The 11610-nt window shown below is 42.0% G+C and overlaps 2 protein-coding genes across 2 annotated transcripts; both read right to left on the bottom strand.

The window, feature by feature from the left end:
• Positions 1 to 5030: 5030 nt before the first annotated feature.
• On the bottom strand, positions 5031 to 5444 carry LOC109240961 (craniofacial development protein 2-like). The gene has a single exon (XM_019407653.1). The coding sequence runs from the start codon at positions 5442 to 5444 to the stop codon at positions 5031 to 5033; it is 414 nt and encodes a 137-aa protein (XP_019263198.1).
• A 1621-nt stretch (positions 5445 to 7065) lies between these two features.
• LOC109240970 (pentatricopeptide repeat-containing protein At4g14850) lies at positions 7066 to 10637 on the bottom strand. The gene is made up of 2 exons (XM_019407663.1): positions 8991 to 10637; positions 7066 to 8358 (listed from the first exon to the last, which is right to left on the bottom strand). Exons 1-2 carry the CDS (start codon positions 10586 to 10588, stop codon positions 7893 to 7895), a joined length of 2064 nt encoding a protein of 687 aa, XP_019263208.1. The 5' UTR covers positions 10589 to 10637; the 3' UTR covers positions 7066 to 7892.
• Between the last annotated feature and the right edge of the window lie 973 nt (positions 10638 to 11610).

The raw sequence follows: 11610 nt of genomic DNA on the forward strand, positions 1-11610 counted from the left end.
TTACATGAGCATCAATGCTTCTCCTCTACATATGCCCGGACCTCTCAGCCTCGACTCCCGCATCTTGTCCTCCACGGAGGCCACTCCCACTTTATCCTCAATAACTTTATTCCTAATCTTATCCCTCCTAGTACACCTACATCTATCTTAACATCCTCATTTCTGCTACTTTCATCTTCTGAACATGAGAGCTCTTAACTGGCCAACACTCCGCCCTATACAACATGGTTGGTTGAACAACCACTCTATAAAATTTACCCTTAAATTTTGGCGGCACATTCTTATCACATAGAACACCAGATCCAAGCCTCCACTTCATCCATCCCGCTCCAATACGACGTGTGACATCCTCGTCGATCTCCCCGTTACCATGTATAATAGATCCGAGATACTTGAAACTACTTCTCTTGGGGATGACTTGAGTATAAAGTTTCACACCCACGTCTGCTTCAAGGGTCTCGTCACTAAATTTGCACTCCAAGTACTCTGTTTTGGTCCTACACAACTTGAATCCTTTAGACTCCAAGGTCTGTCTCCAAACCTCTAACCTCGCGTTGACACCCCCCCCCCCACCCCGTGTCTCGTCTATCAACACAATATCATCTACAAACAACATGCACCATGACACCTCCCTTGGATGAGTCGCGTCAGCACGTCCATCGCCAGGGCAAATAAGAACGGGCTAAGAGCCGATCCCTAGTGCAACCCCATCATAACTGGAAAGTGTTCCGAGTCTCCTCCCACAATCCTCACTCGAGTTTTAGCACCATCGTATATATCCTTAATCATCCTAGTGTACGCTACCGGGACGCCGCTAACCTCCAAGCACCTCCACTAAACTCATTCAAAAGTGGCACGGAATAATTCGTTAAGTTATGCCACAAAAATTCATCCCTTTTTTAATTACATTGCACGCCAAAAATGCCAACTACCTAGTGGTAGAAGCAACTGCATCATGTACTGTGGTGGATCGTCGATAACCACCAGCTCATCATCTCCATTTGCATCGTGTCCCTCCTTTGCTAGATAGTCTGCTGCCTTTTCTTTGCCTCCATGTTTTATATCACACTGCAATTCTCCATCGATTAGTTCTCGGCAATCTCATAACAATGTCCCTTCCGGAGTTCGTTACACAACAATCTAACTCCTATGAAGACGGCTGTTATGGCCACAAAATTGAGCCATATTAACTGAGCATTGCCCTAGCTTGCCTCTGACATCTTCATTTAGGACCATCTTCGCTTCTGATATGACCATCAATCGCAATGGAACTCTGAGTACTTGGCATCTATATTCATCTTGCAAACAGTTTGCAAGAGAGTTGCAAGAGATAATTGGAAATTTTGCAGATTTAATTGAAACAGGAGGTCATGCTTTGCTTATCTCTAATGGATTGCATAAATCTAGCAAAAGAGGTAGGGCAAAGGTGTTATTCTCTCCCTATATATGCCAAATGTAACAGCATTTTGATTATCACTCAAACTCATTTCTTGATCTCTTGCAGCTACAAGTGTTGATGCAAAATGGTTTAAACTTTCATCATGAAATCAAGAGCAAACAAGCAAATCCGTGTACCCTCCAAACTAGCAAATTGAGCTTAGCATGTCCACTCACTGAATCTGCCATCCTGTGTGTTTTTCTGAGAAATGTTTCTTGAACTCAGCTAAAAAATAGAACAAATCATCACCTAAAAAAATAAAAAATAAAAACTTAAAAATCCAGATAGAAGAATCTTTTCTTTGGAAGGTGTGTGCAATTTAAACTGAAATGTATAACTAGAATTACGAAGTCCTGCCCAATAACTTTGAAAGCAGACAATTTGCTTCTTATAATTTTTCAAGGTTGCAACAGCATACAACCTTAAATTTAGAGCAAAAATTTGCTCAATCACTAATTACCTTAGTGTCACACTAATATGAGTCATGAGATAGGGGAAAAGAATGAGGCACTGGAAAAAAATTGTTCAATAAACTTAGAGTCACTGTTACATAATAGAATTGCTAGATTTTCCTGTCCAGCGGTGTTCTCTTCTTAGAGTTCTGCATGGCACCTTGATTGCATACTAGAGAAGTGAAGAAAAACATTTAATAAACAGCAATTAACTAGCAAGTGAGTGCTTCAAGTTCAAAACACAGAACAACAACACTAACAACAACAACAACAATCCAGTAAAATCTCACTAGTGGGGTCTGGGGAGGGTAGTGCGTACGCAGACCTTACCCCTACCCCTAAGGGGTAGAGATGCTGTTTCCGAAAGACCCTTTGCTCAAGAGAACAAAAAGACAAAAGTAGACAATATTAGTATCACTACAGAAATCATAAGAAAAATAGGAACAACATGAAATCCAGAAGAAAGATGCAAAGCAAAACCGATAGCTAGTAAATAGGTCGTGCACTAAAAATAGTAAGATACAACATTTTCACTAGTTATCTTAGACAAAAACCCTATCAGACTAGTCTCACAAAGGTATTAGTAAGGCAAGACTCAACTACCTCCTAACCTATAACCTTAATACTCGACCTCCACAACTTCCTATCAAGTGTCATGTCCTCGGAAATCTGAAGCCTCGCCATATCATGCCTGATCACCTCTCCCCAATACTTCTTAGGCCGCCCTCTACCTCTTCTCGTTCCCTCCACAACTAGCAGCTCACACCTCCTTACTGGAGCATCTGGGCTTCTCCTCTGAACATGCCCGAACTATTTGAGCCTCGCTTCCCGCATCTTGTCATCAATGGGAGCCACGTGCACCTTCTCCCGAATATCATCATTCCTAATCTTATCCATCCTAGTGTGCCCGCACATCCACCTCAACATCCTCATTTCTGCTACTTTCATCTTCTGGATATGTGAGTTCTTAACAAGCCAACACTCAGCCCCATACATCATGGCCGGTCTAATCACCGATTTATAGAACTTACCTTTGAGTATCAGTGGCACTCTCTTGTCACACAGGACTCCAGATGCTAACCTCCACTTCATCCATCCTACCCCAATACGATGTGTGACATCCTCGTCGATCTCCCCTCCCCCCTGGATAACCGATCCAAGGTACTTGAAGCTGCCTCTACTTGGGATGACCTGTGATTCAAGCCTCACATCCACGCCCACTTCCCCCGGGTCAGTGCTAACTTACACTCCAGGTATTCCGTCTTCGTCCTACTCAGCTTGAAACCCTTAGACTCAAGAGTTTGTCTCCAAACCTCCAGCCTCTCGTTAAGACCGGCTCGCGACTCATCAATCAGAACTATGTCATCGGCGAATAGCATGCACCATGGCACCTCCCCTTGAATATGGTGCGTTAACGTGTCCATCACCAAGGCGAATAAGAACGGACTGAGTGCAGAACCTTGGTGTAACCCCATTACAACCGGAAAATGGTCAGAGTCGCCTCCTACTGACCTAACCCGAGTCTTAGCCCCATCGTACATGTCCTTAATCGCCATAATGTACGGGGCCGACACACCTTTTGCCTCCAAGCATCTCCAGAAAACTTCTCTAGGAACCTTGTCATACGCTTTCACTAGGTCAATAAACACCATGTGCAGATCCTTCTTCCTCTCTCTATATAGTTCCACCAACCTCCGAACAAGGTGTATAACTTCTGTAGTAGAACGACTCGGCATGAATCCGTACTGGTTGTCGGATATAGACACTGTCATCCTCACCCTCGCTTCACCCACCCTCTCCCATACTTCCATGGTATGACTCAATAATTTGATACCCCTATAATTGTTACAACTCTGGATATCACCTTTGTTCTTATACAATGGAACTACCGTACTCCACCTCCACTCCTCCGGCACCCTCTTTGCCTTAAAAATAACATTAAACAACCTAATCAACCACTCCAAACCTGCTCTTCCCACACTCTTCCAAAATTCCACCGGAATCTCGTCTGGTCCGATCGCTCTACCCCTACTCATCTTACGCATAACTCCTACGACCTCCTCAACCTTGATACCCCCGCAGTACCCAAAGTCACGGTGACTCTCGGAATGTTCCAATTCGCCTAGCACAATATCCCGATCCCCGTCTTCATTCAGAAGTTTATGAAAATAAGTCTGCCATCTTCTCTTAATCTGCGCATCTTCCATCAATACTCTACCATCTTCGTCCTTGATGCATCTCACTTGGTCCAAATCCCGAGCCTTCCTCCCCCTCAACTTGGCCAGCTGGAATAACTTCTTCTCCCCGCCTTTTTTCCCCAGATCCTCGTACATACGACCATAAGCCGCAATCTTAGCCTCCGTGACCGCCAGCTTAGCTTCCTTCCTAGCTACCTTATACCTCTGCACGCTCGCCTCTCCTCCTCACCTATGCTCCCCACTAACTTCAAGTACGCCTCCTTCGCTTCCGCTTTACCTTGGACCACTTCATTCCACTAGCAATCTCCTTTGTGCCCACCAGAGACACCCGTCGAGACCCCTAACACCTCTCTCGCAGCCTCCCTTTTTTTTTTATGAAGTAAGAGAATTGCATTAAAGGCATAAAAAAGATGCAAGAAGTACAAAAGAGAGAGATACATAAAGACATAGTCAGCTCTTCAGACAAAAACTAGGCTGAAGCTAAGGAGCTGACGAAGTCCAAAAGATTAATAGGACAATTTACAGGAGCTAAGTTCTGCCAACTATATAACCATAAAAAACATCTAGCCTTAAGTGTGTATGTTGGAGTTGATATCCCATCAAAACATCTGCGATTCCTTTCTGTCCAAACACACCACAAAATACAAGAAGGGATCATCTGCCAGACCTTACTGATGGAATTATCAGCTTTCCATGAAGACACCTCTCTCGCAGCCTCTCTTATATATTTTGATGTCGCGGACCACATTGTGCTCGCGTCACCACTGCTCCTCCAAGCTCCCATAGCCGACAACCGCCCCTCCAACTCTTGGGCTTTATCCTTAGTTAAGGCTCCCTACATGATTCTCGGTCTTCCTCGAGCTGACCTTTTCCTCCTCTTTAACATAATACCAATGTCCATCACCAATAGCCTATGCTGTGTCACGAGTATCTCACCCGGAATCACCTTGCAATCCTTGCACAGCCCTCTGTCACACCTCTTGAGGAGTAGATAGTCAATCTGAGTCTTCGCCACCGCATTTTGAAAAGTAACCAAATGCTCCTCTCTCTTCGGAAAGCTAGAGTTCGCAATACCAACCCAAAAGCCATAGCGAAGTCCAAAAGCGCGGTACCTCCTCTGTTCCTCTCCCCAAAACCGAAGCCTCCATGCACCTCGCCATAACCACCTACGGTCGACCCAATATGACCATTGAAATCCCCTCCTATGAATAACTTCTCAGCCGGTGGAACGTGGTGCACAATCTCATCTAACCCCTCCCAAAAGCGCCGTTTAACCTCCTCATCTAGGCCCACATGCGGTGCATAGGCGCTAACGATATTCAAGGTTCGCTCTCCAACCACCAACTTAATACTCATTAATCTATCATTCACTCGTCTAACCTCAACCACAGACTCTCTAAGTTCCCTATCTACCAAGATACTCACTCCATTCTTATCTCTCTAGACTCCTGAGTATCAAATTATACTCGTCCGCGTCCTTCGCCCTCGACCTTACCCACCTTGTCTCCTGGACACACGCTATATTGACCTTCCTCTTCTGGAGGATCTTTGCCAACCCTATAGACTTATCTGTCAATGTACCTACGTTCCATGACCCAATTCTCAACCTATAGACACCCTTGTTCCCTTTACCTCCCTTGCCTCCCGACCCACTCCCAACCCCCGCCCTATCTCCTGCCCCACCCCTCGCTCTCCCCGAGGAAATGATCTCACTCGACCATCCCAGACCACAGCCACAATACCTACGGCATACTAAGGGGAATCCCTAACACACACAAGTCAACAGACCAAAATAGAAGAAGATAAGTTGCAACTGCATGCACACTAATACGGTGAATAGACTAATACGAACTAAGATGGCAGTAATTTAAGTAACACAATAAAGGGAAACAGGAAAACGGGAGGTACCAACTCCCGCGAGTAGGACTTGGGAATTGTCTTGGTATATATGACGATGTTGCGGCCACCTGACACGTTCGCGTCCAATTCCTGCCGCCCCTTGCTGACACTCGCTCGGATTGTTCTTTAATGTTTGCACACGCACGTCCTGTTCGCCGCTAACAGCCACAGGTCCTAACCTGAAATACACACAAAACACCACGAAGCCAAACAAAGGAGGGAAGGATTGTCACCGCTACCACTGGTGAGGCCCCACGCGTAGCAAAAAGCGATAAATAGCAAAAGGCAAGAGAAATGAAGGGATAACAGCAAAATTGAGATAGAAAAGCTTTATTTCACGAACCCTGCGGCTGAAACGAACAAATCAAAGAAGAACGTCGATGAGGCCAAGCCTTGACGCAGACGAGTTCTTAAACCAAGGTTCAAAATACCAAAAACATCCCTGATTAGTTGTTAAATGAGAAACTATGCAAGTAATCTTCTATTGGAACTCTCTGTAACTTTGACCCGAGTTGGTCTCCAATCAAATCAAAGATAGACGAACAAATGATTCAAATATAAGCTTCTCTCCCTTCTCTCTACCTTTTTCGTTGGACAAGTTTTCATTACTAACGCCAAGTCTCTGTCGAAAGTATTTACGAGTTGTCTATATGACTCAACATGAGGCAACCATTGACATTTATCATATTTTTATCAGTAGTCTATACAACACCATATTTTCTGTTTACACCAAAATGATAAGTGAAATAAGAAAGATCTTTTCATGATTTCCACATCATTCTTATTACTGTGGGACATTCAATTTCTTTCAATCCATAGGCAACAAAAGACTTCCTTCTGCCTACATCTTTCTTTAAATCTTTCATATTCAGTTCTGGATACTAGGGGTTTCAAAAATATAGATAAAGTGGTTTCACGGGAGGTGTGTCCAAGTCATGATGGCGAAAATTAAATACTAGTTATCATGTATCTGAACCAACAACTTGAACTATGTACATATTTTACTAACCCAAAAAGCTTCCTAGGGTATCTTTGTGGTCAAAATATTTGTCGAGAACAGTAGCTCATCAGTCATCGGTAATAACAATGGAACAATTCATGATCTTTTCATAAGAGCTTTACAACTAAAATATCATACTAACTTATCTAAATTTGTCAGTAAATATATCATACCACCAGACCAAATGTCCTCGCTTAAACGGAGCGACAAGGCCAGTCAGGATTCATATAGCTGACACCAACTTTTTTGGATTGAGGCATAGTTGCTGTTTGGGAAGATATCAATCAGTTTTTTTTTTTACTTTGCGTCTTCATCTTTCTGTGTGTTTGTGCATATGTACTAGGAATATGGATCTACAACACAACTGCAAGCAAGGAGTACCATACAAGTTTTTCATGTTGAAATCGTCGTAAACTTGTACTCTGGCAGCACCATACAAGTTTTCATGTTGAAATTGTCATAAACTTGCATAAGGTACTCTGGCAGCACCAGGAGCTTCTTCTTGCATAAGGTACTCTGGCAGCACCAGGAGCTTCTTCTTGCATTCAATTGTTTTGTCATCAGCGTGAAGATAAAATAACATAACATGCAAGAGAACCGGAAGAATTCATATGGTTCATGCTTGAGGCGCTAAAAAACCTGTTAGCATAGCTGTTTTGTGCTGCAATGCCAGTTTACACGTAGTTTTGAGTTTCAGATTTGTGAAGCCCTTAACGTGCCTCTAGCAGGGGATGCTGGACCTTGTATGCAATTCCAGCTTCGCCTTGGCAGTGAAGAAAACTTATGGAGGTGATATCTTCTAGTTCAGACCCTCAACCTCAACATCATGAGTGTAAATTAGTGCCTGGATCAGTGGCAGAATGGCAAGGAAGCCACCAGAATTCTCTGGTATACCTAAACTAGATTCACCAATAATCTCTGCACGAGCACTGGTAGTCCTTGAAACAATGAAAGCGGTTGTTATCTCTTACTATAATTTCTCTACCAGTAATGCCCGATATGAACTTTATTGCACTATGGCAATCCACACAAACCCTCAGATTTTTTGTTATCCTTATAGGGACTCCAGGAGCGATAGCAATGAGACCAAAAGCAAGTGCAATCTTCTCACTATGGTACCAAACTTCTGATTCCTTTTCTTCTTCCTCTAAGTCATACAGAGCAAAGTTCGTGTCAGCAGTATAACCTGCTGCTTTCATATCTCTCTTCAACTTGGCCAGCATTGCTTGAATCTCTGGGTATCTCTCATGAATTGTATCCTTTGCTTGGAAAATATGGACAGAATTCTTTACAGATATCCAACTGAATCCGGCCCCTTTCTTGATGCCCACGTCCTTCATCTCCTTCCTGACGAGATTAGCCTCCTCCCACCTGCAGTTACCTCTTATGATAAATAGGTATTGGAGAACGCCAAGCTTATATACCAATGACCATGGACAAACATTTAACTTGAATTCTGCAGATAGAAGTGCCAATTTATAAAAAGGGACAAGCAATAGTCAAGCATGACAAACCCCCCCACTCCACCCTCTCCTTCCAAGCCAAAGTTAATAGCATAATACTATTGATGAACATGTGTAAATACTTTGGGTTCCCAAAACAGAAAGAGTGTCATATAAATGAGAATAGAGGAAGAGATATTTCCTGAATCCAGCTGTAGTAGTAACACAGATAAAGAACTTTATTGGTCCTTCAAGGGGTCAAACCGGTTTGGACTTAACAGTAAAATTTCATGCAATGTTTCAATAACAAAGTTGAATATAGATTAACAGGTCCTCTGTTCTCCTAGGATAGCTTCACAATTGTATGACAAGATAACAAGAACATAGATGGTCGAAAACAGAATAAACCAACAACACACTGTGGAGGAGATTCGAATGTCAGTTTTTATACACATATTAAGTTAGTAAAAAAGAAAGGACATAGACTGCGATTTGGTGAACTTTTTGCATGCAATAAGATGTTCAAGAACTATCTTAGGGAAACAAAGAACTAAATGTCACCTTCCAGCAGCTGCAAACATATTTGAAAGAATAACATGGTTTCCAGAGTCCTTTGGATCAAGTTGAAACAAATTGTCAGCTGCAACCTTCCCTAGTTCAGGTTTTCCATAAACTCTACAAGCCCCTAAAAGAGCCCCCCAGACTGAAACTGTTGGTGGAACAGGCATTTTCTTGATAAACTCGTATGCACGTTCCACCAAACCAGCCCTTGCAAGCATATCGACAACACATGCATAATGCTCTGGCCCTGGTTGAATCCCATACTTTTTCCTCATAGATTCAAAGATATCCATGCCTATTTTAACAGTTCCAGCCCTACTACAAGCTGTCAATACACAAACTAATGTCACAAAATTAGGCACCACGTCATGGCTTTCACTTGTCATCTCCTCAAACAAATTCAATGCCATGTCCGCGTACCCCTGATGAGCATAACCACCCATTACTGCATTCCAAGTTATCAAATTCCTCTCAGGCATTTCATAAAACGCGCTCTCACAATCTTCTATGTTACCACATTTCCCATACATGTCAACAAGTGCACTGCCAACAAATATGTTACTCTCGATACAAGCCTTTACTGCAAGACCATGAATAGACCTCCCCAGCTCAAGCACTGCCATTCCTGCACAAGCACTAAGCGCACTTGAAATCATAAATTCAGTTGGCTTAATATCTTCCTTCCTTGCCTTAAGGAACACCATAAAAGCCTTCTCCCATATATCGTTCTGTTCATACACCGCCAACATGGTGCACCATGATACACCATTTCGCTCATTTATCTCATCGAAAACCAGCTCCGAATACTTCACCTCGTGACATTTGCCATAAAAATCAATCAATCCATTCAGAACAGAGACATCAGATCGAAACCCAAGCCGAATCACATAACCATGCAACTGCCGCCCAAGCTTCAAATACAAACCATCCGAGCAAGCATTCAAAAACACACAAAAAGTGATCGAGTTTGGTGGCTCTTCGCCCACTCGCAAGAGCTCAATAAACTTCAAAGCAGCATCGTAAGACTTCCCGTCAAGCACGGAATTAGAAATACGTGCATTCCACGTGGCTATATTCCGCTGCGGCATTTCATCAAACACCTTCCGCGCATATTCCCGTAGACCCGTTTTACTGTACATGTCAAAAGCGCTACACCCAACAAAAACATCCTCAATCAAGCTAGTTTTCAATGCCAGCGCATGAAGCTGTTGACCAGTAACGGGGGAATGCAAAAACGCAGAAGCTTTAAAAAGGCAAGGGAAAGTGAAGTCATTGGGTTGAACACACTCACGGCGCATGTTAGAGAAATGTAACAGCGCGGAGGTAAAATGACCAGTTTGGACGGAGCCGGCAATGAGAGCGGTCCAGGTGACAACAGAACGGTAACGAGTCGGGGTGAGCGAGAGGAGGAGTTGAGCTGAGTCGAGTGCGTCGAGTTTGGAGTAGAGGTTGATGAGATGGTTGGAGAGGAAAGGTGGAAAAGGGGGTTCAAGAGTTCTGATTATATGGGCATGAACTGCTCGCCCAAGAAGAAGGCATTGAGTTGATACGGCTGATTCAATCAGTGATCCAAGAGCGTTGGCGCTCAGTAAGGGCATGGAGTCGCTCCGTGGCCACGCCAATGACGGGTAATAACGCTAAGCTATTTATATATATACTAGCCTCTCTGCGTATTTTATCTTATTTTTGACATAAAAAAACATACCAAAAAGAGTTAATAATTTTTAATATACATACATATTGAAAAAATATTTGATTTAGTAATAAATTACAAATTAAAATATAACGGAAAGAGCTAGTATTATCGCCTAACCTTAAAAGGCCTTTGATGAATAAAATCAAAAGACATACTCTCCAATTAACTCTATCTATATGCATTTAATAATCATACTATGAAATAAACTTTGGTACATCTCTCTTTTGAAACTTTGATGGTTTCTGAAGATGATGCCGGAACTAGCATTCTTTAATCAACTTTATCTTCTTTATATCGGCCTTCAAGTATAGCACTATTAATTGCGCCTCAATATAATTGTCTTTTCAAAGTTGATTGCTCTTTTTTGAAATATTCAAACCTCGCCTTTTCTATTTAATTGTAAATCTCATGCACAAAATCTTCAGTTTCATCTTGTACAACTGTATAAGTAATAATTATAAATTATTAAGTGTTAGAGTTCAAATCTGAATAGTGATTATGAAATGTTAAATTACATAATGAATTCTTCTTTATATAGTGAATGAATTAGGCAATCAAATAATATAAAATAATATAAATGCTAAAATTATTAATGTTCGTAGCTCGATGGCATTAAATTGACTTATACCTGCGGTATGAATTTGTCTTGACGTCTTTCGCGATTGAATGGTTGTCTTTATTATAAATCTAGATAGATAATTACAAAAATTAATAATAACAACATTTAAAGAATTATAGATAATAATGACGGCGAAAATATAAATCAATTTTAAGAGGTGATATATCAGCACAAATTGCCTTCATATGAAGAAAAACACTAAAATTACTATTTAGATTGACACACTAACGACAATACTTGTCTCAACAAATATAACTTCAAAAATCAAATTAGTTCATGGTTTATTTCAATGTAAAATACTTGTC

The sequence above is a fragment of the Nicotiana attenuata genome, unplaced genomic scaffold (genome assembly GCF_001879085.1).
Source record: "Nicotiana attenuata strain UT unplaced genomic scaffold, NIATTr2, whole genome shotgun sequence".
Lineage (NCBI taxonomy): Eukaryota > Viridiplantae > Streptophyta > Magnoliopsida > Solanales > Solanaceae > Nicotiana > Nicotiana attenuata.

Bases quoted from the DNA above. Each gene is read 5' to 3' on its own strand.
- LOC109240961 (XM_019407653.1), bottom strand. From the start codon at position 5,444: ATGAGTATTAAGTTGGTGGTTGGAGAGCGAACCTTGAATATCGTTAGC.
- LOC109240970 (XM_019407663.1), bottom strand. From the start codon at position 10,588: ATGCCCTTACTGAGCGCCAACGCTCTTGGATCACTGATTGAATCAGCC. The intron at 8,359-8,990 runs GTGACATTTAGT...AGGTAACTGCAG, and splicing joins ATGTTTGCAGCTGCTGGAAG to GTGGGAGGAGGCTAATCTCG.